Below are 27996 nucleotides of genomic sequence, written 5' to 3'. Positions count from 1 at the left end.
AAAAGACGTAATAGAGAACAAACTTACCGGAAACATTTACAAAGCGCCTCTGGTGGCGGAAATAAGTACTAGGAAATGTTAAAAACGTAATGGTGGCTGCTTGCGGACCATTCCATTGCTGACAACATTATTTATGAAATCGTGTGAAAACCTTCAAAAACTAAAATTTTGCCCGAAGATTGTTGGAGTAAACGATCAGGTAAATGGATTTATGAAGATTTCCTGTGATTTTTCGCCGTAATTGTGATTGTATAATATCTAGATCAACAAAATGGCTGCTGCATTATATGAAATAGCAATGAATAGCGATTCATTGATCAAATTGTATAGTTTTACACGTAAAGTAGTAATGTTTTTGAAATTATCAATGACTGATAACGATGTAAACAATGAGTAAAAGTGTCAGTTTTCTTATATTTATTTCAATTTAATACTAAAATAATTACATAGAATTATGTTATTACGATTTGAGAGATTATTGTACTACAAATTCATGGTGCTAATAAAATTTACAAACTGTAAATGTATATATTTTTCTAATAACACTTTTTTATTATTTTATTAATTCATTCATTCAACATATACATAAACTTGGAATAAAATAATCATTAGTAACTTAGATACAGTAGGATATCTACAATATAATAAAAAACTCATCTTTACTGAGATATTATCTTCTGAATATAATCTATGAGAATCAATGTAAATTACTTGGTAGTTCAATAACTTTTGAAGAACATCAACTCTATAAATTGTTATGAAATACTTTCAACAATAGAACTCGTTAAATTGTCATTGACATCAATTAGCCTGCTGCGGACATATGTTTAATGATACTAGATCTATTCTAAAATCTGTAATATCACATCTTCATATAGATCTGGTTTGTTTGGTTATAGTAAGTCATTTTATCAGTGATGATCAGTGATAAGAATAGGTAGAGCATATTAGCTTAAACTTTGAAGAACAGAGAAAAGAAATGGGGACTGAGTACTATATTTTTCCCGGAAAACACATAAATACATTAAAAAATATGATAGCTATTTGGAATAAGTTCATATTGTTAACCTAAAGTTTGTGAATATACAACACAGTCGTTACAACTATCAACTTTTCTGAACTACTTCATATAAATAACTAAAACGGTAAAAGAAAAATAAAGTCGTAACCACTGTTGTAGTGAATATTGTTGCAACAAATATTTTTAAGCTTTCTAGCTTATATTTTCTGGGAAAATATAAGGAAGTCTCCGTTTCTTTTCTTTGTTCAAAGTTTAGGCTAATAAGCACTACTTATTCCTATCACTGGCGATGATGAATAAGATGAATAAGATGTGATTTTTATGCTTGTCCTTCTAGAAGAAGGACAAGCATAAAAATCACATCTTACACACAATTACACATTTCCTATAAATATTTGATATAATTATGTGTTAATGTAATTGGTATTAAATTATGTTAACATAATGCTACTTCCCTTAGTATTATACATGCAAAAGTTTGTATGCTTGTTTGTTTTTTAACACCTTCATGTCAAAACGGCTGAAGGGATCAAGCTGACATTTGAAACATGGGTAGATTATGGTCTGGAATAACATGTAGGCCACTTTGTATACCAACTGTAATGTGCTTACCACCAGGCAAGATAGAGGCCAGATGTTGATAATGCTGATAAAGCAAGTTGAAATAAGTCATTTGATTTGGACTTTAAATTAATGTGTATAATTTTTATTCTTTCAGCATGAATCAATGTTGCTTTATTTGCAACTCTAAAGCATCAGTAGCCCTCAAAAATGCTATCAACCTCTTTGGAGATGATGTAAGTCATATAACAGTTTATTATTCCTACATGCATCACTACATAGTATGGGCGCTTTCTGACGTCTGTATGTCTGTTTGCCTAGATCTTTGAAATTACTCAACAGATCTTGATGGGTTTATGTTCATAGATAGAGTGATTCAAGAGAAAGGTTTTTATGTGTAACGACTTTAAATTTACCGCGTGCGAAGCTGTGGACAAAAGGTAATATTGTAATATAATATTAGCTTTCGTCCGCAGCTTTTTTACACTTAACTGTAATGGGACAAGTCATCACACAACAGACATATGCTCAGACTCACTCTTACTGAGAATTGTGATAAAATAGTTTAAACAATGACTTCATATTTTATTAATTTTTGAGAATCTTTACATTGTTTCTGCTTTACAAATAGACAAATTAATCAAAGAAAATATAAATTTTTTTTATTAAATAAAAAAAAATTATATCACAACAATTAAGTTGAAATACTAATCAAGAGGCAGAAAATAGTAGATTGGACTGCGGATGTATTTACTTAGTACATCATGTAATACTGGCTACTTCCGCGCGGTTTCACCCGCTCTGCTTGGCTCCTATTGGTCATAGCGTGATGTTTTATAGCCTACTAGCAAACCCCGGCGAACTCTGTTTCGCCACCAGATGGGCTTTTCTCTTGTTTTTTTCTGAATTTTCTTTGCTATAAACCTCACGGAGCCCGAGACCTTTCCAACGAATGCAAAACCGTGGAAATCGGTTCGTGCGTTCTGGAGTTATAGCGTCAGGAAGGAAAACCCGACTTATTTTTATATAGTAGATAGCCTTCCTCGATAAATGCACTATTCAACACAAAAAGAATGATTAAAATCGGACCAGTAGTTCTCGAGATTAGCGCGTTCAAACAAACAATGAAACAAACAAATTTTCAGCTTTATAATATTAGTATAGATAACATTCTACGTTTTCAGAACACTTTACCTTCGGGGAAGAAGATTGCAGAAGTACTGAGCGAGATAGTAGCGAAGCCTGTCCAAGATAAGAAAGTTCACACTGATGTGTTATGTAAGAAGTGCTGGAAGTCTTGCTGTGATTATGATACAACTCGGATCAGGTATGTAGTATTGTGATTGTTGCTTTACTCTTCTTGTTTTTTGAGTTGTGGGTCATCATCCAATGGCTTATCTCGCCTTGGAGGTGAGAGGGAGTGTCAGACTCTTACTGATTAAAAACTACTTCGTTCCTACTCCTGCTTTTCGAGCCGGAGCCCCGATCAGGCATCAGCCCTACTGAGCTTTACATTCTGAGGCTCTCTCTAAAGTTTAGATAATGGGTGGCTGGTAATAAGTGAAGGATATTTACAACTTTCCCAAAGAAACTTTTTTGTATACTCTTTAGTTTTATTTTTATCACAATAACAAAATTTCATTAGCACGCGCGCGTAGTTTCAAAATACCTACTAGTCTTCCGATAATAAGGGCGCAGGCGCCTCGCTGCTAACAGCTGATTATGCGAAAGCACATATCTGCAGGTGCTTTTGAAAATTTGAGTCTGTTTTAAGGCTTTTTTTTATGAGACATGCCGGTAATCGAGCATACGTATTACCTGGTGGTAAGCAATCGCCGCCGCCCATGGACACTTGAAACACCAGAGGCTTTACAAGAGCGTTACCGGCTTTTTGGGAATAAGGAATTTAAGGGTTGTTGTTCGGGAATAGGGATGGGGAAGATTGGGAAGGGGGAATTGGGCCTCCGGTAACCTCACTCACACAACGAAACACAACGCAAGCGTTGTTTCACGTCGGTTTTCTGTGAGGCCGTGGTATCACTCCGGTCGAACCGGCCTATTCGTGCCGAAGCATGGCTCAAAACTTGGCTTAGCTTAGCTTGGAACAAGAATTTGTAATTAATATAATTAATTTTGTACAAAATTTTCATTTCCAGATTAGAAACAATGAAATCGGAATTACTGGAACAATTCAAATCATCGATAACAGCTTACAAATTAGATTACGAAAATTATGAAAAAAATGAATATGGGACACCGCAGAAACCGAAATCGGTTATCGGTAAAAAGTTAGTGTTGCCAGCATCAAAATTACAACCGATACCACCGGATTTGTTGCTAAAGGTTGGGAAATTAGCGGCGTTCTCCAAACCTAATATTGTTTTACCACAATTGAAGGTAAAGTACGATCTTATAATTTTAATATTAACCAGTTTCTCTCGGTTTCACCCACTTCTTTCAGACATACTAAATGGGATATTATAAATTGCATATCAAATAAAATAATCGTCTATCAATACATACTCATCATTTATATTTTTTTTTTTACATCAAATAACTTACTTCACTACAAATAAACTAAATGTTTAGCAAAACTGAAACTGCAGATAATTGGAAATTATACATCAATATGACATTACCTTTTTCCTCATAATGCAATACAGTTAAATTTATGTTTGTATACTAAATTAACTAAATATCACGGTTAGTGTTGCCCAGCAAGAGTCTTGCAAGTCTCACAAATAAATACCTATTAGCCTAATGCTATTTTTTATAATTATGTTAGGCGCTTTTGACCTTACAATGACGAAACAAAGTAGCTATTATACTATATTTTGAAGTTGTTTAATAGCGGCCACACTTTAAAATATGTATAATATGTATATCTGTTTATAGTTAAATCCGCAAGTTAAATCTCAGTTAATACTACAGTTAATACAGTTAAATCATAATCGTATAAAAAAATTAAATAGGATAATTGGTAAATGCGAGACTTGCAAGACTCTTGCTGGGCAACACTAACGGTGTACTCACGTAAATGAACTGAAAAAGAAGAGAAAGCGCACCCTGCTCATGATGAAGAGTCCCTTTGTGACTCGGAACTAGTAGAGCTTTTCTCTATTAATTTACACGAGTAAACCGTGTTTTTTAGTTAATAGGCTAGTTTCTTACTAGTCAAATTCAATACTTTTTTCGAAACGTCAAAAACGATATTTTCTATGAACTTTGTATGAAATATGTACTCTATTATGACGACATCAGATTTTTACGTCAAATAGCAGACTTATTTCTAGAAAATTAGCTAGAAAAAATCGAAAATTAAGTAGTTCATCAAATTTATGAATGAGAGTGTGATTATTTTTGAATATTTTATTGTATTGAAAAGTAGTAATAATTTATTTTTGACCCAGTCATCATTCCTATTCAGTATGTCTCACGATAGTTATTATAAATAATAAAAATATCATACCTCTTCTTTCAGCCCACCACAGCATCGACATTAAACCTAAAAGTAACAGTCGGATCTTCAGTTTTAACACAAACTATTAAGACAACCACTGCGAAAACTATAGACAAACAACAAATGGATACTAATTCACTATTAAATTCCTTATCAAACGCATTGAAAGATGATATTGATGGGTTAACTAGTGGTGATGAGAAGGCTATCATGAGTTTTGATGTAAACTCCTTGCCTAAAGACTTTTTAACTGGTACCGCTTTGAGGAAAATGAATGAAAAAGACAAAACTGATAAAGTAACTGATGAACATTCCATGGAAATTGATGAGGGTAAGTTTAAATTATGCATATGATATGATATGATATGATATATTATGCAAAGTCAAAGTCAAAATTATTTATTTCAATTAGACCAGGAAGGCACTTTTGAACGTCAAAGCAAATATGATAATATTAATAACGTCAGTCTGTCGGTCAGTCCTCTAGTGAAGCTATTTGCTCGTTTCAACTGTGCATGCATGTACTATACATATAAAACCTTCCTTTTGAATCACTCTATGTATTAAAAAAACCGCATTAAAATCCGTTGCCTAGTTTTAAAGATTTAAGCATAGGGACAGGAAAAGCGACTTTGTTTTATACTATGTAGTGATATACTACCTACTTCCGCGTGTTTCACCGTCTTTGCTCGATTCCTTTATCCAATACAAAAATATTAGTGCGTTCAAACAAACAAACATACTCTTTAGCTTTATATATTAAGTACTAGCTTCTGTTAGCGCTCGCATTCCTGTTTCATACTTTCATTTTCTTTCTTTTCTTTTTTTTTCATTTTTCTTTTTTTTTTAAATCTTGCCCCATACTAGGATTTTCTCCTGTGTCGTGGGTGCGTTTACAAACATACAAGTTCACATACACATGACACCCAGACCCGGAACAACATTTTGTGGATCACACAAAGAGTTGCTCCGTGCGGGAATCGAACCCGCGACACGTTGCACGGCAGCCAGTTGCCCAGCTACCGCGCCAACCGTGCAGTCATACTCTGTCTGTATACCAAGTTTCATCAAAATCCGTTCAATAGTTTCAGCGTAATTGACGGACAAACATTCTCAAATTTATAATATTACTAGATTTAGATTTCAGCCATGATCGTCCCACTGCAGGGCAAAGGCCTCCCTACCTTCCTTCCACTCCTCTCTGTTTAAAGCTTTTTGCGGCCAATCCTTGTCATAGCTGTTGAGTTCGTCCCGCCATCTCCTTTTGGGCCGCGACGTCTGTGGACGTTGAGCGGGCTCCACTCAATAGTGAGTTTTGCCCACCGCTCGTCCGACATGCGGCAGACGTGACTGAATATTACTGTAATCAATAGGGTATTATACTACTAGTCAAATTCAATACTTTTATCGAAATGTCAAAAACGTTACTTTTCTATGAATTTTGTATGACATTGCAAATTATGACGTCATAATTTTTTTGCGTCAAATAGCATACTTATTACGCAAAAAATAGCAAGAAATATTTAAATAAATAAGTATATCGTCAAATGAATGAATGAAAATACGATTATTTTGGGATATTTTATTATATTGAAATATCAAAATAATTTATGTTTGACCTAGGAAAGTACCCAATTATTAATTCTTTGCTCCTAATCCCCAGACTGTCTATCAGTGGTTCCTGTGACATCAGCAGGGAGTGGTCTTCTGTTGCAAGTGGAGAGCTTGCAGCCCCCGCCCCGGCAAGAGGGGACCCATTACCTGGACATAGACCCCTTGGAAGCTACCGGGGACAACTCAGACCCCCACAAGTTTATATTCGGCAAGCTACAGATGCTGAACGAGCAGGAAGATGATGATGATGAAGATGAAGGGCGTATGTGTTTATCTTAATATTTATTAGTATACTCTTATTTATTATTATTTAAAAAAAAAAATAAACGTTGCCCCACATTAGGATTTTCTCCTGTGTCGTGTGTGCGTTTACAAACATACAATTTCACATGCACATATGACACCCAGACCCGAAACAACAATTTGTGGATCACACAAAGAGTTGCTCCGTGCGGAAATCCAATCCGCTACCCGTTGCACGGCAGCAGACAAATATAATACTAGTCACTTCCGCGCGGTTTCACCCGCTCTGCTTGGCTCCTATTGGTCATACCGTGATGTTTTATAGCCTATAGCCTTCCTCGATAAATGCACTATTCAACACAAAAAGACTGATTCAAATCGGACCAGTAGTTCCGGAGATTAGCGCGTTCAGACAAACAAACAAACTCTTCAGCTTTATAATATTACTAGCTACTTCCGCGCGGTTTCACCCGCTCTGCTCGGCTCCTATTGGTCATAGCGTGATGTTTTATAGCCTATAGCCTTCCTCGATAAATGCACTATTCTACACAAAAAGAATTATTCAAATCGGACCAGTAGTTTCGGAGATTAGCGCGTTCAGACAAACAAACAATCAAACAAACAAACTCTTCAGCTTTATAATATTAGTATAGATAATATTAGTATAGATTTATTAGTATACTAGTTATTCCCGCCCGGTTTTACCCGTTTTGCTAGGTTTCCATAGGATCGTAGCGTGATGTTTTACAGCCTATAGCCTTCTTAGAAAAATACAAGTGAGACTTTTGACGCTGCGATGTTTTTTGTTTTATGGAACACGCCGGGTAAACGACCAGACGTATCACCTGATGGTAAGCAATTGCCGCCGCCCATGGGCACTTGAAACATCAAATGTTTCGAATTGACAATTACAGAATAGTTCAGTTGGCCTTGTTTACGATGACCATTTCATCAAGCAGAGTTACCCAAAAAATCCCAGTGGATTTTTACAGTTTTTTAGAAAATTTGTCTGTTATATTATTACAGGATTTAAAGTACTGTTGATATGTATGTATACTGTGAGTATACAATGTGATAGGCGTGAGACTTCTAACCCGTTAAGGCTGAGTACTATATCTAATTTTATCGACAAAAAAAATAATATGGGGGGTTGTACCCCCAATTGAAAATATTGTAAATTGCGATATTTTCGGTAAAAATAATTCAGAAATGATATTTTTTCTCACCAAAACATTATCAAACTTATGAAAAAATTTTATTAGCTACCGTTTTTTTTGTTTCTACGACGCATACAACCTTTGATATCACATAAAGTAAAAAAAAAAAAAAACTAAAATAGCCATAACTTTCAGGGGAAGGGGGTTCAACCCCCCATATTATTATATTTGACGATAAAATTAGATGTAGTACTCAGCCTTAACGGGTTAGAAGTGTCACCCCTATCACATTGTATATGTAAAATAACAATATATAATTAATAATTTACAGATACAATAGTAGTGGACAGTGAGAATGGTTCGATATTGCGAATGGTGACCGGTCAGAAGTTTATATACGAGGGGGGCGAGATATCCTTGGTGATGCCTGATGATGAGCAGGGAGACGCCAGCGGGGAGACACAGGACCACGCTGATAGTCAAGGTATGGAACTTCCCGACCTGGGGCCTTAGTCTCTTTTTTTTTGAGGGGTAAAATCATCCAATGACTTCTCCCGCCTTGGGTAAGGCGAGAGGGAGTGTCAGACTCTTACTGACTAAAAACCACCCCGTTCCTTCTCCTGCTTTTCGAGAGTCCGCAGTTCCGGATGAGGCATCAGCCCTGCTGGGCCCCATCTGTGGTGGTCTGATGGCTCTTTGAGGCGCGCGCGGAACGCGACGGGGCCTTAGTCTGCTATTACAATTGTGTCAGAATGGTCGATCACTGAGCAGTGCGAGAGGGACGGACCTATGTAGGTTGTATAGCTCCATCCGTCTTGCACTGCTCAGTGATCGACCATTCTGACACAATTGTAATAGCAGACTAAGGCCCCTGGAGTTGCAGACTACCTAGCGAGTTTACCGGGGCTCCGGCTCGAAAGGCAGGAGTAGGAACGGGGTGGTTTTTAGTCGGTGTCTGACGCGTCAGTAAGAGTCTGACACTCCCTCTCACCTCGCCCAAGGCAGGAGAAGACGTTGGATAATTTATATCACCAAAACTAACCATCACATCAACAGCCTATAAGTGGTCACTGCTGACCAAAGGCCTATTCTCACACGGCTTCTCCGTTTGTATTTGAATCCGATCGAATCCGAATAATTAATTTTTTTTTCCAGATTCCAACGACGAGTCTCAGATAGAGTTACAAGTGTCGGGAGACGAGGAAACTGCGAACGCCATCATAGCGGCTGCACAGGAAAAAGGTATGTAATGCCCTTCATTTTTTTAAATCGTATAAGCCGGTATAAGCCGGTAAACGAGCTGACGGATCACCTGATAGTAAGCAATCGCCGTCGCTCATGGACACCCGAAACGCTAGGAATTTAAGGGTTGTTGGCGAATCGGTCACTTTCCTAGACCAGCGGTGATCAGTCCTCCGAGCGACGTGGCCTGCCCATTGCCAGGTTGGCGTGTCGTTCCACGTGGAGGACTGAGGGGGAGGCCTTTGTTCAGCAGTGGACGTCTCTCGGCTGATGATGATGGTTAATCGGGAATTGGAAATGTTAGGCTTTGGGGGTTTGGGTTGGAATTGGGCGTCCAGTAACCTCACTCACACAACGAAACACAACGCAAGCGTTCTTTCACGTCAGTTTTGTGAGGCCGTGGTGTCACTCCGGTCGGCCTATTATGTAGTACCGAAGTATGGCTCTACCACAGTTAAAAACCAAGTTTGTTTGTTATTAGAACTTATGACGGGATATTTACCATGTTTATTCATTTTGGTGTGTTAGACTATTAGCGGTTGCAACAGTGCCGAAATATCGGAAACTCACCAAAATGAATAAACATGGTAAATAACTAGTTCTAATAATAGTGTTAGTGACCATGTCAGTTTAAAAACTTATAAGTTTGTGTGTGTGTAGGCGGAGCGTTCATAAAGGTGGAGTCTGGTGAAATGTTCCGCGTGAAGTCTGTCAGTAGCGCGCGCCCCGACACGCCGCTGCAGATCGTGGCGCCCTACAACGACCAGTTCAAGTGTCTACTCTGTGAGAAAAACGGTAATTATTCATTACTAGCTGACCTAGCAAACTTCGTACCGCCTCCATAATTTTATTCTTACCTTTTAAACCTTCCCTGGACTTCCAAAAATAATTCAAGACCAAAATTAGCCTAATCGGTCCAGCCGTTTTCGAGTTTTAGCGAGACTAACGAAGAGTAATTCATTTTTATATATAAGACTAGTTGACCCGGCAAACTTCGTACCGCCTCAAACATTATTTTCTCACCTTTTAAACCTTCCCTGGACTTCTACAAATAATTCAAGACCAAAATTAGCCAAATCGGTCCAGCCGTTTTCGAGTTTTAGCGAGACTAACGAAGAGTAATTCATTTTTATATATAAGACTAGTTGACCCGGCAAACTTCGTACCGCCTCAAACATTATTTTCTCACCTTTTAAACCTTCCCTGGACTTCTACAAATAATTCAAGACCAAAATAAGCCAAATCGGTCCAGACGTTTTCGAGTTTTAGCGAGACTAACGAACGGTAATTGATTTTTATATACATATATAGATTAATTAATTGGCGGTGATTGTTGTATTTACTTTACTTTTATTGTTTTTATTTTTCTTTTATAATTTGTTTCTGTGTATTACTAACACTAGTCTATAAGAAAATTGTTACTAACTAAATGGACACCATGGTCTGAAATAAATAAATGATTATGATGATTATTAAGTCTTTGAATGCCAGTAGAAAACTGTTGAAGGCAAATCCTCCGCTAACGTCGGTCACCGGTGACCAACACGGCTTTCATCAGAGGCGTTACAAGTGCGTTGCCGGTCTTTTGGGGGTTAGGAATTTAAGGGTTGTTGGGGAATCGGGGATTGGGGAGATTGGGAAGGGGGGAGTTGGGCCTCCGGTAACCTCACTCACACACCGAAGGCTTTTTTCACGTCGGTCGGGTCTAAGCATGGCTCTCCCACACTATATTATATATAATTGACTATATTTTAACTTAATATGTATATGTTTTTCCAGGTACCGAAAAGGAGGTGGTAAGTGAAGCGGACGCTATGATGCGCCATTTGAAGACAGTCCACGACGCGCGCCTGTACCTCTGCCGGTTCTGCGGCGCCGTCATGCGGAAACGGAACGAATATACCTCGCACATAGGTAATAGGGTATTATCCTAATCGTCAAATTCAATACTTTTATCGAAATGTCAAAAACGTTACTTTTCTATGAATTTTTGTCATAATTTTTTTGCGTCAAATAGCATACTTATTACGCAAAAAATAGCAATAAAAATTAAATAAATAAGTATATCGTCAAATGAATGAATGAAAATACGATTATTTTGGGATATTTTATTATATTGAAATATCAAAATAATTTATTTTTGACCTAGGAAACTACCCAATGCTTACTAGTTTTATGTCATTATATAAGTTTATTTTTTTATGAAACGATTAGACGTATCGCCTGAAGGTAAGCAATCGCCGCCGCCCATGGACACTTGAAACACCAGAGGCGTTACAAGTGCGTTGCCGGCTTTTTGGGGGTAAGAATTTAAGGGTTGTTGTTCGGGAATCGGGGATTGAGAAGGGGGAAATTGGGTCTCCGGTAACCTCACTCACACAACGAAACACAACGCAAGCGTTGTTTCACGTCGGTTTTCTGTGAGGCCGTGGTATCACTCCGGTCGAGCCGGCCCATTCAAGTAGATGAATTACTTGATGGTAAACAATCACCGCCTATGAAAATCGTCATAAAGTGGCACAGAATATTGTTTCTTTCTGAAGGTTGGCTGCACGGTTGACCCGGTGGCTGGATAACCAGCTGCCGCGCAACGTGTAGCGGGTTCGATTCCCACACGCGAGCAAGTCTTTGTGTGATGCACAAATTGTTGTTTCGTGTCTGGGTGTCAAGTGTATGTAAACTTGTTTGTTTTTACCACCATGTAATGTGTATTGTAAATTTCTCAGTGGTAGCACGGAGTCTGGAAATGTGCCCGGTATATGGCAATAGGCTCACCACCTATTACATGGGACTTACAACATAAATTGTGAAAAGTGGGTGTACACAGTGGCATTACGTGCCACAATGTGCACCTCTGCCTACCCCTTCGGGGATTAAAGGCGTGACGATATGTAATGTAATGTATGTAATATGTATGTAATGTATACTGTATATTTTCCAGCGGAGCACGTGTCGGAGGGCAAGTCCCCGGCGGAGGGGGGCGCGCGGACGGCGCACCGCTGCTTGACGTGCGGCAAGTGCTTCAGTAGCCGCAGCCTGCTGCAGGAGCACCACAACGTGCACTCGGGGGCGCGGCCCTACTCCTGCTCCGTCTGCCACAAGGCCTTCGCCTCCAAGTACACGCATCAGGCGCATCTTAAAACTCATGCGGTAAGTGCTAAAGTTAAAAACAGGGAAGGTGGAGGGAAAAAGGCCTAGAGGAAGAAGCCCCAATCGGTGGTCAGACCAAATCTCCAAACAGCTTGAGATGCCTATCAGCGCTGCTCTTCACCAAGCAACGGAACGCAACCGATGGAGGCAGCTGGTCGAAAAAATCAAACGGAGTCACGATCCTCAGCAGTGAGGGAATCGACTAGAGAGAGAGAAGTGCTAAAGTTAAATATAAACATGTAAAACTATCATAATAGGGCTACCTCTACTTTGCTCACCAGAGGGAACTAGTAAACGACTTCATCGAATAAAGCGCTTTTTTGCTAAGGGGGGAAAATCATCCAATGACTTCTCCCGCCTTGGCCGAGGCGAGAGGGAGTGTCAGACTCTTACTGACTAAAAACCACCCCGTTCCTTCTCCTGCTTTTCGAGCCGGAGCTCCGGTAAAGCCGCTAGGTAGTCCGCAGCTCCGGATCAGGTAACTACCTACTTAGGGGGCGTTCAAGAATTACTTAACGCAATTTTTGACCCCCTCTTCCCCGCTTGTAACGCATTGTCCCCCTTAAAAAAAAGTGTTACGATACCCCCCTCCCCCCAGGATAAATAAGAAATTTATTAACTGCTGAAATTAATAAACTCATTTTAATCGTTTTTAATACTTTGTGCGCACAACTTTCCTTCTCTCAGGCGCTATTTATTAATCTTTCGATCAATATCTCATTGTTGATTATTATTAGCACATAAATTAGATTCAGATATAGATTATATAATCCAGAATAACAGATAGGATACATATTGAAACAAACACACACAACTTTCGCCTTTTTATCCTTGAAGGGTAGGCATAGGTGCACAATACGACACATAATGCCGTTGTACAATGTACACCTTTTCACCATTATAAGGCCCGTGTAATAGGTGGTGAGCCTATTGCCATACACCAGGCACATTTCCAGACTCCATGCTACCACTAAGAAATTTTCAGACAACCGAAAAAAGCCCAGTATTACTTCGCCCGACCCGGGAATCGAACGCGAGACTCCTTGCCTTGTACTGAAATTAACCGAGTCTTAAATTCCCAGGTTCGACCTCGTCCGTTTAAATGCAACCAATGCGGCAAATCATTCCTCACCCAACAAAACCTCAACCAACATGAGAAAACACACTCCGGCATCAAGGACTTCGTCTGTAATATATGCAGTAAGTACATACATAGTTATTACCAGCTCTACTCTTCCCGTGGGTAGCGTAAGAGCGGACTAAGTTACTTATTATCATCAGAATCAATAGTTCACTGTTGGACTATGTGCCTTCTCTACATAAGAGGGTTGGCCATAATCTCCACGATTGGCAGACAGGGTTGGATAAATAAATAATAAAAATAAAATAATAAAGTTATAATTTCTCACAAAGTTACAACTATGTTTAACCTAATATGATAACTAATTTCTTTATATGTAATTACAATGCAAGGAACGTTATATATTTATATATTTGCGAGAACCCTTCCACAGCTAAAGGCCTCCTCCAAAGATAACCAATCCTTTAATGTTGCATATTCTGTCAGATTTCGTGCATATTTTAGGCATTTTTCATGCATATTTCCAATTTGCAGCCTGCTATTTTTATAAGATCTTCCAATGCTGCACTATGCATCCATGTCCAAGTATGAGGTTAGCTTCCCCATTTTCCTTTGAGGTTCACTAACACATAAATGTAATGTTAGAAAACACTTGCTAAACAATCTTCACGATAAGCGGGCTAAATGACATCTGCAAAATAAGACTTATAATATCATTATAAAAATGTATTTAGATGCTCTGAAAAAAAAAACATTTCAAATGAATTGATTTGTTTTTATTGATATTATTTACTTTTACATACATACTTATCAATCAAGCCTTTAAGCCCCGAAGGGGCAGGCAGAAGTGCACATTATTGCATGTAATGCCACTGTGCAATGTATAGCCACTTTTCACAATTTATGTTGTAAGTATGTGTATGTTCAGGCTCACCGACCAACGAGGCAGTTATATTTTAGGCAGTGATATTTTTATAATAATTGATATTTTTATTATAACTATCGTGAGACAGGTCTCACGTAATTTAGCATGCTAAATTAACTAAAAATCTCGCGTTACTTACGTACATTATTGGAAAAAACCTCTACTAGTTTCAAGTCACAGAGGGACTTCATCATGAGTAGCGTGCGCCAGACGCGGCAACGTCGCGCAGCCTACTGAAACTAGTAAAGCTTTTTTCCATTAATGTACGTGAGTTCAAACGGTGATTTTTTTGAGTTAATTAATAAAATGATTAGTATTATAATATGCATGTTTGTGTGTTTCCAGACAAGGCGTTCAGCACGCAGCACAACCTGGAGGTGCACGGCGTGGTGCACTCGGGGAACAAGGCCTTCGTCTGCACCGACTGCGGGAAGGCCTTCGCGCGCCGGGCCGAGCTCCGGGACCATATGCGGATACATACTGGTAGGCAACACACACATAGGCGTAGCCAGGGGGGGATATTTATCCGGAGCTGCGGACTTATATCCGGAGCTGCGGACTACCTAGCGGGTTTACCGGCTCGAAGTGCAGAAGTAGGAACGGGGTGGTTTTTAGTCAGTAAGGGTCTGACACTCCCTCTCGCTTCGCCCAAGGCGGGAGAAGTCATTGGATGATTTTCCCCCTTAAAAAAAATGGGGATATTTGGGGGTTCAAACCCCCCCCCCCCTCCGAAAAATGCGTACCTAGACATTACAGAGCGTTATTTTTCTAGTTAGCATAGTACATCCCCTGTTTGGCAAAGGTCTCTACGTTTACCTATGAATCTGTTTATTACATATTACACATAAATTCCTTTTTTTTGTCATGTATAAAGTTTTGTTCGTTGTTTTTTTTTGGTCACACATTTGAACCCCTCCCGAAACTAAAACCTGGCTACGCCTATGCAACACACACATAGCTTAGGAAAGGGTGAATGTGTTATCTGACAGCTGATAGGAATAGGGATGATGATGGGGTATGAAAATTAAAAATCTATTTAGTCCGTCAGTTAGGTAATGAAAAAATATTAGACACGTATTTTTTTTATTTTGTCATATAAGATAACTATATTTAGGTAAAATGAATTAAAGTTTAGGAGTGCAAGCTAACTACGTCATTTTTCAGTATAAATTGTATTCTAAAGTGACGTCATGCGATATTTTAAGTTGATATATCTTCGAAAGTATTTGTTTCCGTAAGAAAATAAAAAATACGTGTGTAATATTTTACAATAATCTATAAGACGGTCATTAAATAAAAGTTAGTCATCTACCTTTTATTGTGTTGATTATAGTTGGGTCGTTACAAATGTGCGAACTGTCATAAGTTATTTACTGGCTGCACGGTTGGTGCGGTGGCTGGGTAACTGGCCGCCGCGCAACGTGTAGCGGGTTGAATTCCCGCACGGAGCAACTCTTTGTGTGATTTATGAATTTTTGTATCGTGTCTGAGTGTCATGTGTATGAGAACTTGTATGTTTGTAAACGTGTCCACGACACAGGAGAAAATCCTAGTGTGGGGCAATGTTTAAGAAGAAAAAAATGTATCAAAATTCTCACGTGCAATTGTGTGAGTTAATGTTATTGAAGGCGCGCATTCTGTGCGCGCCTACCGCCACTGAAGTGGCGGTAGGTCTAGCAGCCGTGCTGCGCGCACATAGTGCGCGCAGCACGGTTTGCGCGGTGGTTACCGCGCACACCGCACAAGTGCAGTGTGCGCGGTCGTCATCATCGTGTACAGCGTGTAACAAAATACCCATATACATCAAGAAACACTGATGAATACGAGTTGAATAGAATCTCTACACAAAGTTTCAGCCTAAAATACGTTTATAAAAAATTGGTACCAAATTCTTGGTGTCACATAATTCTTGATTTTAAATCATCATACAAACATATCACAACACTACAGGGGTCACTCACTAATCACGAAACATTTCTTCTGTAAATCTGATCGCCTGGTACTTGTATCTACCTTATTTTGATGTTCGGTTACTGAAATTTCATGTATTCGTAACTTCGTTCCATGAAAACATGAGTTTAAAAAACCCTTCCCATATCGTTTGTTATATTATTATTATCTAGAAACCGTGCACTTGATATGTATACCCCCTTTTTGTTACATCGTGTATAAACACACGCGAGTCAACATTTTTGATCATTATCAGTTACTTAATATATATTCAACTAAACAAAGGGATTTTTATTGCAACCACACAAACACAACTGATACGAAATCACAGCCCGCACACTCATATTCCTTTGACGTAACAGTTCTCATGTTTGTAATGGTCCAAGCATAGCTAAGTGTCAGTATGTTTGCTATGTGTACACTAAACAAACTTCATTCCCAGGCGAGCGTCCGTTCTCGTGCGAGCTGTGCGGGGCGCGCTTTACGCAGCGCTCGAACCTGCACTCGCACCGCCGCGCCACGCACTACGACGACAAGCGGTACCAATGCACGCTCTGCCCCAAGAAGTTTAAACGGAGGAGGTAACTACACACAACTATGTACTTATTACTTAATTCTCACCACCACTCTTCACACGTGTATCTTATACCCGATTAATAACTATAAGCTAAAAAATGCTACGACCAATAGGAGCTGAGCAATGAGTAAAAAATTATACAAATACGAAAGTCACCCACATCTCGTCTCTTCTTTACGCCTAAACCACTCTACCGATTTGAATAACTGTGTTTTGAATAGTGCAATTTATAAAAAAGCCAGTGCATTTATCACGCTACGATCAATAGAAACGGAGCAGGACGGATGAAACAACGCGGAAGTAGCTTGTAAATAGTAATATAAAATATTTAATGAAATATATATATTTTTTAAATAACTTATTAAAGTAGTTAAGCAAAATTATTACTAAGGGTCGACTTTAAAAGTATTTCGGCCTATAAATCCTTTTAACCATGAATGGTGATAATTTATCCCCCCGCAGGTTACTAGAGTACCACATAAAGGCGAGCCACACGGGCGAGCGCCCGCTGAAGTGCAGCGTGTGCCAGCTGTCCTTCGTGTACCCCGAGCACTACAAGAAGCATGTCCGCATCCACTCCGGGGAGCGGCCCTATGTCTGCGAGGTATGTCCATTATGTCCACTTGACTGCACGGTTGGTGCGGTGGCTGGGCAACTGGCTGCCGCGCAACGGGTAGCGGGTTCGATTCCCGCACGGAGCAACTCTTTGTGTGATCCACAAATTGTTGTTTCGGGTCTGGGTGTCATGTGTATGTGAACTTGTATGTTTGTAAACGCACCCACGACACAGGAGAAAATCCTAATGTGGGGTTTTTTTTTTAAAAAAAACAACGTTTTTAAAAAAAATAAAAAAATAATATTATACAGAATGAAGATCATTCGCATGATAACAAATATGTGGTTTAAATTAAGTCATATGAGGTTTGATTTTATTGTAACTTTCGTGAGACATACTAAATTAATTATTATGTCATCGGCTTACTCACGTAATGTTTTGACGAGGAACTCGACTAGTTTCAAGCCATGCTAGACGCTCATATTCATAAGCAGCATTCCGCGATACACGACGCGGCTATTGTCGCGCGTCAAAACATTACGTTAGTAAGCCGATAACATAATAATTAATTTTATATGAGGTTTTCTCATACAGTAACACAAAAAAATACGTGTTTATTTTGTTTTCATTACCTAACTGACGGACTAAATAGATTTGAAATTGATTACTCCTATTGAAGTATGATGTTTGGTTAAATTGAATACTCCTATTGAAGTATGATGTTTGGTTAAATTGAATACTCCTATTGAAGTATGATGTTTGGTTAAATTGAATACTCCTATTGAAGTATGATGTTTGGTTAAATTGAATACTCCTATTGAAGTATGATGTTTGGTTAAATTGAATACTCCTATTGAAGTATGATGTTTGGTTAAATTGAATACTCCTATTGAAGTATGATGTTTGGTTAAATTGAATACTCCTATTGAAGTATGATGTTTGGTTAAATTGAATACTCCTATTGAAGTATGATGTTTGGTTAAATTGAATACTCCTATTGAAGTATGATGTTTGGTTAAATTGAATACTCCTATTGAAGTATGATGTTTGGTTAAATTGAATACTCCTATTGAAGTATGATGTTTGGTTAAATTGAATACTCCTATTGAAGTATGATGTTTGGTTAAATTGAATACTCCTATTGAAGTATGATGTTTGGTTAAATTGAATACTCCTATTGAAGTAAGATGTTTGGTTAAATTGAATACTCCTATTGAAGTATGATGTTTGGTTAAATTGAATACTCCTATTGAAGTATGATGTTTGGTTAAATTGAATACTCCTATTGAAGTATGATGTTTGGTTAAATTGAATACTCCTATTGAAGTATGATGTTTGGTTAAATGGAATACTCCTCTTGAAGTATGATGTTTGGTTAAATTGAATACTCCTATTGAAGTATGATGTTTTGTTAAATTAAATACTCCTCTTGAAGTATGATGTTTGGTTAAATTGAATACTCCTATTGAAGTATGATGTTTTGTTAAATTAAATACTCCTCTTGAAGTATGATGTTTGGTTAAATTGAATACTCCTATTGAAGTATGATGTTTGGTTAAATTGATTACTCCTATTGAATTATGCTTTATTATGCTTTGTTCCCCAGATCTGCGGCAAGTCGTTCAACTCGCGCGACAACCGCAACACGCACCGGTTCGTGCACAGCGACAAGAAGCCGTACGAGTGCGTCGCCTGCGGGGCCGGATACATGAGGAAACAACTGCTCTACGCGCACATGAATACCAGCGTCAGTCGCATTCTGTATTATATTGTATTATAGTGTACGTCGCCTGCGGGGCCGGATACATGAGGAAACAACTGCTCTACGCGCACATGAATACCAGCGTCAGTCGCATTCTGTATTATATTGTATTATAGTGTACGTCGCCTGCGGGGCCGGATACATGAGGAAACAACTGCTCTACGCGCACATGAATACCAGCGTCAGTCGCATTCTGTATTATATTGTATTATAGTGTACGTCGCCTGCGGGGCCGGATACATGAGGAAACAACTGCTCTACGCGCACATGAATACCAGCGTCAGTCGCATTCTGTATTATATTGTATTATAGTGTACGTCGCCTGCGGGGCCGGATACATGAGGAAACAACTGCTCTACGCGCACATGAATACCAGCGTCAGTCGCATTCTGTATTATATTGTATTATAGTGTACGTCGCCTGCGGGGCCGGATACATGAGGAAACAACTGCTCTACGCGCACATGAATACCAGCGTCAGTCGCATTCTGTATTATATTGTATTATAGTGTACGTCGCCTGCGGGGCCGGATACATGAGGAAACAACTGCTCTACGCGCACATGAATACCAGCGTCAGTCGCATTCTGTATTATATTGTATTATAGTGTACGTCGCCTGCGGGGCCGGATACATGAGGAAACAACTGCTCTACGCGCACATGAATACCAGCGTCAGTCGCATTCTGTATTATATTGTATTATAGTGTACGTCGCCTGCGGGGCCGGATACATGAGGAAACAACTGCTCTACGCGCACATGAATACCAGCGTCAGTCGCATTCTGTATTATATTGTATTATAGTGTACGTCGCCTGCGGGGCCGGATACATGAGGAAACAACTGCTCTACGCGCACATGAATACCAGCGTCAGTCGCATTCTGTATTATATTGTATTATAGTGTACGTCGCCTGCGGGGCCGGATACATGAGGAAACAACTGCTCTACGCGCACATGAATACCAGCGTCAGTCGCATTCTGTATTATATTGTATTATAGTGTACGTCGCCTGCGGGGCCGGATACATGAGGAAACAACTGCTCTACGCGCACATGAATACCAGCGTCAGTCGCATTCTGTATTATATTGTATTATAGTGTACGTCGCCTGCGGGGCCGGATACATGAGGAAACAACTGCTCTACGCGCACATGAATACCAGCGTCAGTCGCATTCTGTATTATATTGTATTATAGTGTACGTCGCCTGCGGGGCCGGATACATGAGGAAACAACTGCTCTACGCGCACATGAATACCAGCGTCAGTCGCATTCTGTATTATATTGTATTATAGTGTACGTCGCCTGCGGGGCCGGATACATGAGGAAACAACTGCTCTACGCGCACATGAATACCAGCGTCAGTCGCATTCTGTATTATATTGTATTATAGTGTACGTCGCCTGCGGGGCCGGATACATGAGGAAACAACTGCTCTACGCGCACATGAATACCAGCGTCAGTCGCATTCTGTATTATATTGTATTATAGTGTACGTCGCCTGCGGGGCCGGATACATGAGGAAACAACTGCTCTACGCGCACATGAATACCAGCGTCAGTCGCATTCTGTATTATATTGTATTATAGTGTACGTCGCCTGCGGGGCCGGATACATGAGGAAACAACTGCTCTACGCGCACATGAATACCAGCGTCAGTCGCATTCTGTATTATATTGTATTATAGTGTACGTCGCCTGCGGGGCCGGATACATGAGGAAACAACTGCTCTACGCGCACATGAATACCAGCGTCAGTCGCATTCTGTATTATATTGTATTATAGTGTACGTCGCCTGCGGGGCCGGATACATGAGGAAACAACTGCTCTACGCGCACATGAATACCAGCGTCAGTCGCATTCTGTATTATATTGTATTATAGTGTACGTCGCCTGCGGGGCCGGATACATGAGGAAACAACTGCTCTACGCGCACATGAATACCAGCGTCAGTCGCATTCTGTATTATATTGTATTATAGTGTACGTCGCCTGCGGGGCCGGATACATGAGGAAACAACTGCTCTACGCGCACATGAATACCAGCGTCAGTCGCATTCTGTATTATATTGTATTATAGTGTACGTCGCCTGCGGGGCCGGATACATGAGGAAACAACTGCTCTACGCGCACATGAATACCAGCGTCAGTCGCATTCTGTATTATATTGTATTATAGTGTACGTCGCCTGCGGGGCCGGATACATGAGGAAACAACTGCTCTACGCGCACATGAATACCAGCGTCAGTCGCATTCTGTATTATATTGTATTATAGTGTACGTCGCCTGCGGGGCCGGATACATGAGGAAACAACTGCTCTACGCGCACATGAATACCAGCGTCAGTCGCATTCTGTATTATATTGTATTATAGTGTACGTCGCCTGCGGGGCCGGATACATGAGGAAACAACTGCTCTACGCGCACATGAATACCAGCGTCAGTCGCATTCTGTATTATATTGTATTATAGTGTACGTCGCCTGCGGGGCCGGATACATGAGGAAACAACTGCTCTACGCGCACATGAATACCAGCGTCAGTAGCATTCTGTATTATATTGTATTATAGTGTACGTCGCCTGCGGGGCCGGATACATGAGGAAACAACTGCTCTACGCGCACATGAATACCAGCGTCAGTCGCATTCTGTATTATATTGTATTATAGTGTACGTCGCCTGCGGGGCCGGATACATGAGGAAACAACTGCTCTACGCGCACATGAATACCAGCGTCAGTCGCATTCTGTATTATATTGTATTATAGTGTACGTCGCCTGCGGGGCCGGATACATGAGGAAACAACTGCTCTACGCGCACATGAATACCAGCGTCAGTCGCATTCTGTATTATATTGTATTATAGTGTACGTCGCCTGCGGGGCCGGATACATGAGGAAACAACTGCTCTACGCGCACATGAATACCAGCGTCAGTCGCATTCTGTATTATATTGTATTATAGTGTACGTCGCCTGCGGGGCCGGATACATGAGGAAACAACTGCTCTACGCGCACATGAATACCAGCGTCAGTCGCATTCTGTATTATATTGTATTATAGTGTACGTCGCCTGCGGGGCCGGATACATGAGGAAACAACTGCTCTTCGCGCACATGAATACCAGCGTCAGTAGCATTCTGTATTGTATTGTATTATAGTGTACGTCGCCTGCGGGGCCGGATACATGAGGAAACAACTGCTCTACGCGCACATGAATACCAGTGTTAGTTGCATTCTCTATTATAATTATTATAATATAGGGAACAGAGAGCAAAGTTCCCTAAGAAAAGGAGGATCCTCCGACCAGGCGAGGTGATCGTGCCTGGCGGGCTTTCTGCCCAACTGTTGTTCGTTGGGGTTTTCTATCCGTCTTAATTCGCATGTAAACTTCATATGTGCAATGCAGGATATTTGTGACGTCATCCGTAGATTTGCTCGTAGATAGTCTATGTGCGACTCCTTTCACTTGTCAGGTGTCGCCACAATAACTATCGTGACACATACTAAATTAATGAAAATCACGGTGTACTCACATACATTAATGGAGAAAAGCTCTACTAGTTTCGAGTCACAGAGGGACTCTTCATCATGAGCCTAGCGCGCCTAGCTTCACTGACGGAAAATTCAATTTGACGTTTCAAAAGTGCCTAATTTAGGATTAATTGAAATAAATGCTTTGACTTTGACTTTGAGCAGTTTGCGAAGACTCATTTTCTATATTATTTTATATGAGTAAATCGTGATTTTTAGTTTGTATGTTTGTTACACAAACTACAAACTAAACTACTAGTTTGTATGTATGTTTGTGTCAAAACAGCTGAAAGGATCGGGATGAAATTTAGAATAGGGGTAGATTATAGTCCGGAATAACACATAGGCTACTTTTACCCCAAGGGAACGAAGGCGAAGCCGCTAGTAGAAGCTAGGTTTAAATAAATAAGAAGCTGTATCCATTGGTTAAATTATACCTATATAGGTATCTATTGCAGTATTCACATCACATTGTTACAGTATTTTATAATAGTATTATTATTTTATTTTACAGGGACATTTGGCGGAATCGATCGTCGTCAACCAACCCAGAGTTATTAAGGTTACTGAAAATGTAAGTATTATAAAATAAGCTTCATAATTTCTTGATATACGAGTACAGAGATAATAGAATGCCATAAAATGAGTTGGCGTACATAACGTATAGCGGGTTCTATTCCCTTACGAAATGTGTGAAGTATTAAGCTTAATGTATGAACTTGAACATAATTTGCACTTTAATCTTTCGATTGTAATTTTTTACAATGATAATATTTTTTGTGTTTACAGGGAACAAGTTCACACGCTACGGATATAACTGATCTTGACTCAAAGACTAATAAATTCGATGCGGTAAGCACAGCTGTAGTATTTTACAAGAATTCTTAAACAAAAATAATTCATTATTTTTATAATGTGTGACTTATTTTACATGTATTTTTTTACAGATATTTGAATCACAGGCTGAGTTAGAGGCTAGTATCAAATCAGGTGGGTGGTAAATAAATGATAAATGATATTTTTTTTCTGTAACTAGGTCATAAAATAACACTTTTACACGTCAATATTTGAAATAGCTAGATGAGGCCGGCATTTCCTATCCGACTACTCTGAGAAGAAATGCCGAAACAAACTCAGAGGTCATAGTCTCTTTTAAAGTCCAGACAATGAAATAGAGGATAATGTGAGAGAACCGTGCAAGTTGGTTCTGTAGTGGTCTTTAGAGGAAAGAACCACAACAGTATGAGGGGGGAAAATCATCCAATGACTTCTCCCGCCTTGGGCGAGGCGAGAGGGAGTGTCAGACTCTTATTGACTAAAAACCACCCCGTTCCTTCTCCTGCTTTTCGAGCCGGAGCCCCGGTAACCCGCTAGGTAGTCCGCAGCTCCGGATCAGGGTCCATGTGTGGTAGCTTACCATCAGGCGATTCGTCTGCCGTCTACTCGTTAGATTAGGGCGCTAGTCTATTACACAAAATATGTTATAAAACATGTTGTTATAATTTCAGTGAAATCCGAAGCGGAGGTGAATTTAGGAGATGCGAAGTTTTATATAACCGAGGATAAGAAACTAATATTGCAAGATGGCGGTGGAGGTGAGTTACACTGTTATTATTTACACTACACTGATCATTTTGCACGACCGCCGCGCAACTTGTAGCGGGTTCGATGCCCGCACGGAGCAACTCTTTGTGTGATCCAGAAATGTGAATTTGTATATTTATAAACGCACCCATGACACAGGAGAAGATTCTAGTGTGAGACAATGTTTAAAAAAACTGACTGATAGATTATTTAGATAAAAGGATAATTTAGTAAATTGTTGTTTCGGGTCTGGGTTTTATGTGTATGTGAACGCACCCACGACACAGGAGAAAATCCTAGTGTGGGGCAATGTTTTTTTAATAAAAAAAACTACACTATGTATTGGCATGCAATAATAAATTAAGGGCAGATCTTTTCAATCAGTAGATAATTGTTCTTCATAGAATAAAATTGACATTTAATAGTTTTAGGAAGGGGAGACGGATTCCAATAGTACATATTTAATATTTTGTGTTTTTTTTTTCAGATAAAACATTGAATTTAATACAAGAAGGTGATGAGTCTACGCTTCTAACTATACGTAAGTCTTAATCTTATTATTTTAAGGTTTATATTTCAATATTATTGATCTATTTATTGCCTCACTAGTTGATTGGTCTTGGGTGAGAATCCTTAAACAATATGGGTCTTGTAATATATATTTTACATTGTATGTAGAAAAGAAACTGAGAGACTGCCTCGTTGGCCGAGTGGTTGCAAGTGCGACTGCCGGGCAAGAAGTCTCGGGTTCGATTCCCGGGTCGGGCAAAGTATTACTGGGCTTTTTTCGGATTTTCGAAATTTTCTCAGTAGTAGCACGGAGTCTGGAAATATGCCCGGTATATGGCAATAGGCTCACCACCTATTACATGGGACTTACAACATAAATTGTGAAAAGTGGGTATACATTGTGCACCTCTGCCCACTCCTTCGGGGATTAAAGGCGTGACGATATGTATGTAGAAGTGGAATAGAAGGGGAATTCATTTATTTTTATAATACCTGTCGTGAGACAGAGGGACTCGTCATCATGACCAGTCGTGGTTAAGCTGCGCGCTGAAGAGTCAAAGTCGAAATCGAAAGTGTGTTTGTTTTATTCACGTCGACACATAACGACTCCTGTGTCTGAAGAGTCTTAATCATTAAATACTAAATGGCTGTTGACTGTCTAATGCCCGAATACTCAAACGCTACTCAATTTTAAGACGCTCTCAAATATAGTTCTGTCACTATCAATTCTTTATAAAATGACAGAGATAGCACTATATTTAAGTACAACTTAAAATTGAGTAGCGTTTGAGTATTCGGGCGTAATAGTTTAAATTAGATTAAATTTTAATGTATGTATGTTTCTCACAGATAACCTAGGAGAGAGGGCCGACGCGACAATTTTGGAAGCTGTGAATGCTGATCAATTGGCGGATCAGACTGAAGTAAGTTTATTATTATATTTAAGTATTTTACTTATACTACTATCGTGGTTGGCGTGATAGTAAGCGTACACCGTAACCTAAGTACTCTTGCAATACTATAGGTGTAAGCAGATTTTTTTTTTATGGTATAAGCCGGTAAATGAGCAGACGTATTACCTGATGGTAAGCAATCGCCGTCGTCCATGGACACCCGAAACACCAGAGACGCTACAAGTGTGTTTGCCGGCCTTTTGCGGGTTAGGAATTTAAGGGTTGTTGAGGAATCAGGGATTGGGAAGGGACCCCCTTCGAATTGGGCCTCCGGTAACCTCAACAACCTCAATATTGAATTCGGTACGCGGCCGCGTTATGGGCAGCTATAATATGTCTGCTGTAGAAAATAGGCCTCCCCAATGACTTCTAGTTACATAATAGGTATTATTAAAAAAAAGAAGCAAAGTATTACTGGGTTTTTTCGGGTTTTCGAAAATTTCTCGGTAGTAGCACGGAGTCTGGAATTGTGTCCAGGATATGGCAATAGGCTCACCCCCTATTACATGGGACTTATAACACAAATGGTGAAAAGTGGGTGTACATTGTATAGCGGCATAATGTGCCGTAATGTGCACCTCTGCCTACCCTTTCGGGGATTAAAGGCCTGACGATATGTATGTATGTAAAAAATTAATACTAAAAAAGTAACGTTGTTTATATTTTTTAATTTCAGATCGTAGCTAACGATGAGAACGGCGGTGTGGTACGTCTCATACAGATCAAATTGCCGGACGGAAACAACGGATGGGTCGCTATCAACCGCTGAGCCATGCCGGACATAGGACTCTAGCCAAACACCGGCCAAATATAAGCCAAACTGCTACAAGTGATACTTTATAAACGTTTATTCTAGAAATAGGCTATGAAATTACACTTTAGAAATAAAACCTTGTCCTACACTAGGATTTTTTCTTATATCGTGGCGTTCCATTGTCTCTGCCTACCCCCATGGGAGACAGGCGTGAAGTTATGTAGTATGTATGTATGTATGTCGTGGGTGCGTTTATAAACATAAACATGACACCCAGACCCGAAACAACAATTTGGGAATCACACAAAGAGTTGTTCCGTGCGGGAATCCAACCCGCTACACGTTGCACGGTAGCCGGTTGCCCAGCCACCGCACCAACCGTGCATAAACTTTTACACGGTGATAATTTAATTATTAACTAAATGAGTTTGTATCACTGAAATAAAAACAGGTCTCAGTAGATAAAATATGTGCTTTTATTAAAAAGACTAACGTACGTAGATCGTCTTAGTATGTCGCAGTAAGATAGATAAATCTAGCAGATATATAGATAACTAGCTACTTCCGCGCGGTTTCACCCGCACTGCTCGGTTCCTATTGATCGTGGCGCGATGATTTATAGCCTATAACCTTTCTTGATAAATGAGCTATCCAACACAAAAAGAATTATTCAAATCAGACCAGTAGTTCGTGAGATTAGCGCGTTCAAACAAACAAACAAACAAACTCTTCAGCTTTATAATATTAGTACATATAGATATAAGTATATACACTGACCGTTTTATAACTAAATACCTCGTGAGGTAGTAATAAATCGCTTTTGTATAACTATGCTACGGTATATTATTATATCCCTAGGAATAAAACTATATTACGGATTAATCTATCTTACTGCGACATATACATAAGTCATCAACTCACTATACTACATTCTGTCATATTATTTTTATTAAAATCGATTATTGTTCTGTTAACCGAGTAACGAGATGCTGGATTCGATTTCTGTATCTGGCAATAATATCAAAATGATTCACCTTTACTAGTCTACAGAAGTAAGATACGATATGAATCTATTTCCGCATTGCCTGAATAGGAATCGAACCCAGGATCTAAAATATGTGGCATTCACCTAGTCTTGTATAAAATATAGACAATAGACAATACTGTAGTGTAATTAGTTAGCGAAAATTGTATGAAATTATGTTTCAAATTAAATTATTGTGGTCGCTTAGCGATCACATTGTTACTAGGCGTAAATATTTTACGAAAATATGTATTGCAAGAAATATACTATTTATTATATGAAATGAAATAAAACAGTTTTTAAGTGATTTTTGTGTTGTTTAATTTTTTCCTTCAAAAAATGATT

General features: G+C 39.4%; 1 protein-coding gene across 1 annotated transcript; it reads left to right on the top strand.

Moving 5' to 3' along the window:
• The first annotated feature begins 56 nt into the window (after positions 1-56).
• On the top strand, positions 57-27959 carry LOC118276546 (zinc finger protein 600). The gene is made up of 23 exons (XM_050699933.1): positions 57-199; positions 1740-1818; positions 2767-2909; positions 3739-3979; positions 5064-5373; positions 6706-6918; positions 8388-8540; positions 9212-9298; positions 9959-10093; positions 11078-11212; positions 12240-12448; positions 13531-13648; positions 14800-14937; positions 16847-16985; positions 17444-17585; positions 19144-19284; positions 23341-23400; positions 23616-23678; positions 23774-23816; positions 24335-24421; positions 24898-24951; positions 25770-25843; positions 26550-27959. The coding sequence occupies exons 2-23, from the start codon at positions 1741-1743 to the stop codon at positions 26640-26642; spliced, it is 2856 nt and encodes a 951-aa protein (XP_050555890.1). The 5' UTR covers positions 57-199; position 1740; the 3' UTR covers positions 26643-27959.
• Positions 27960-27996: the final 37 nt, after the last annotated feature.

The sequence above is a fragment of the Spodoptera frugiperda genome, chromosome 17 (genome assembly GCF_023101765.2).
Source record: "Spodoptera frugiperda isolate SF20-4 chromosome 17, AGI-APGP_CSIRO_Sfru_2.0, whole genome shotgun sequence".
NCBI lineage: Eukaryota > Metazoa > Arthropoda > Insecta > Lepidoptera > Noctuidae > Spodoptera > Spodoptera frugiperda.
The sequence above is the reverse complement of the archived record's forward strand: the minus strand, read 5'-3'. Positions and strand labels throughout refer to the sequence as shown.

Bases quoted from the DNA above. Each gene is read 5' to 3' on its own strand.
- LOC118276546 (XM_050699933.1), top strand. From the start codon at position 1,741: ATGAATCAATGTTGCTTTATTTGCAACTCTAAAGCATCAGTAGCCCTC. The intron at 2,910-3,738 runs GTATGTAGTATT...TTTCATTTCCAG, and splicing joins TATGATACAACTCGGATCAG to ATTAGAAACAATGAAATCGG. The intron at 6,919-8,387 runs GTATGTGTTTAT...AATAATTTACAG, and splicing joins TGATGATGAAGATGAAGGGC to ATACAATAGTAGTGGACAGT.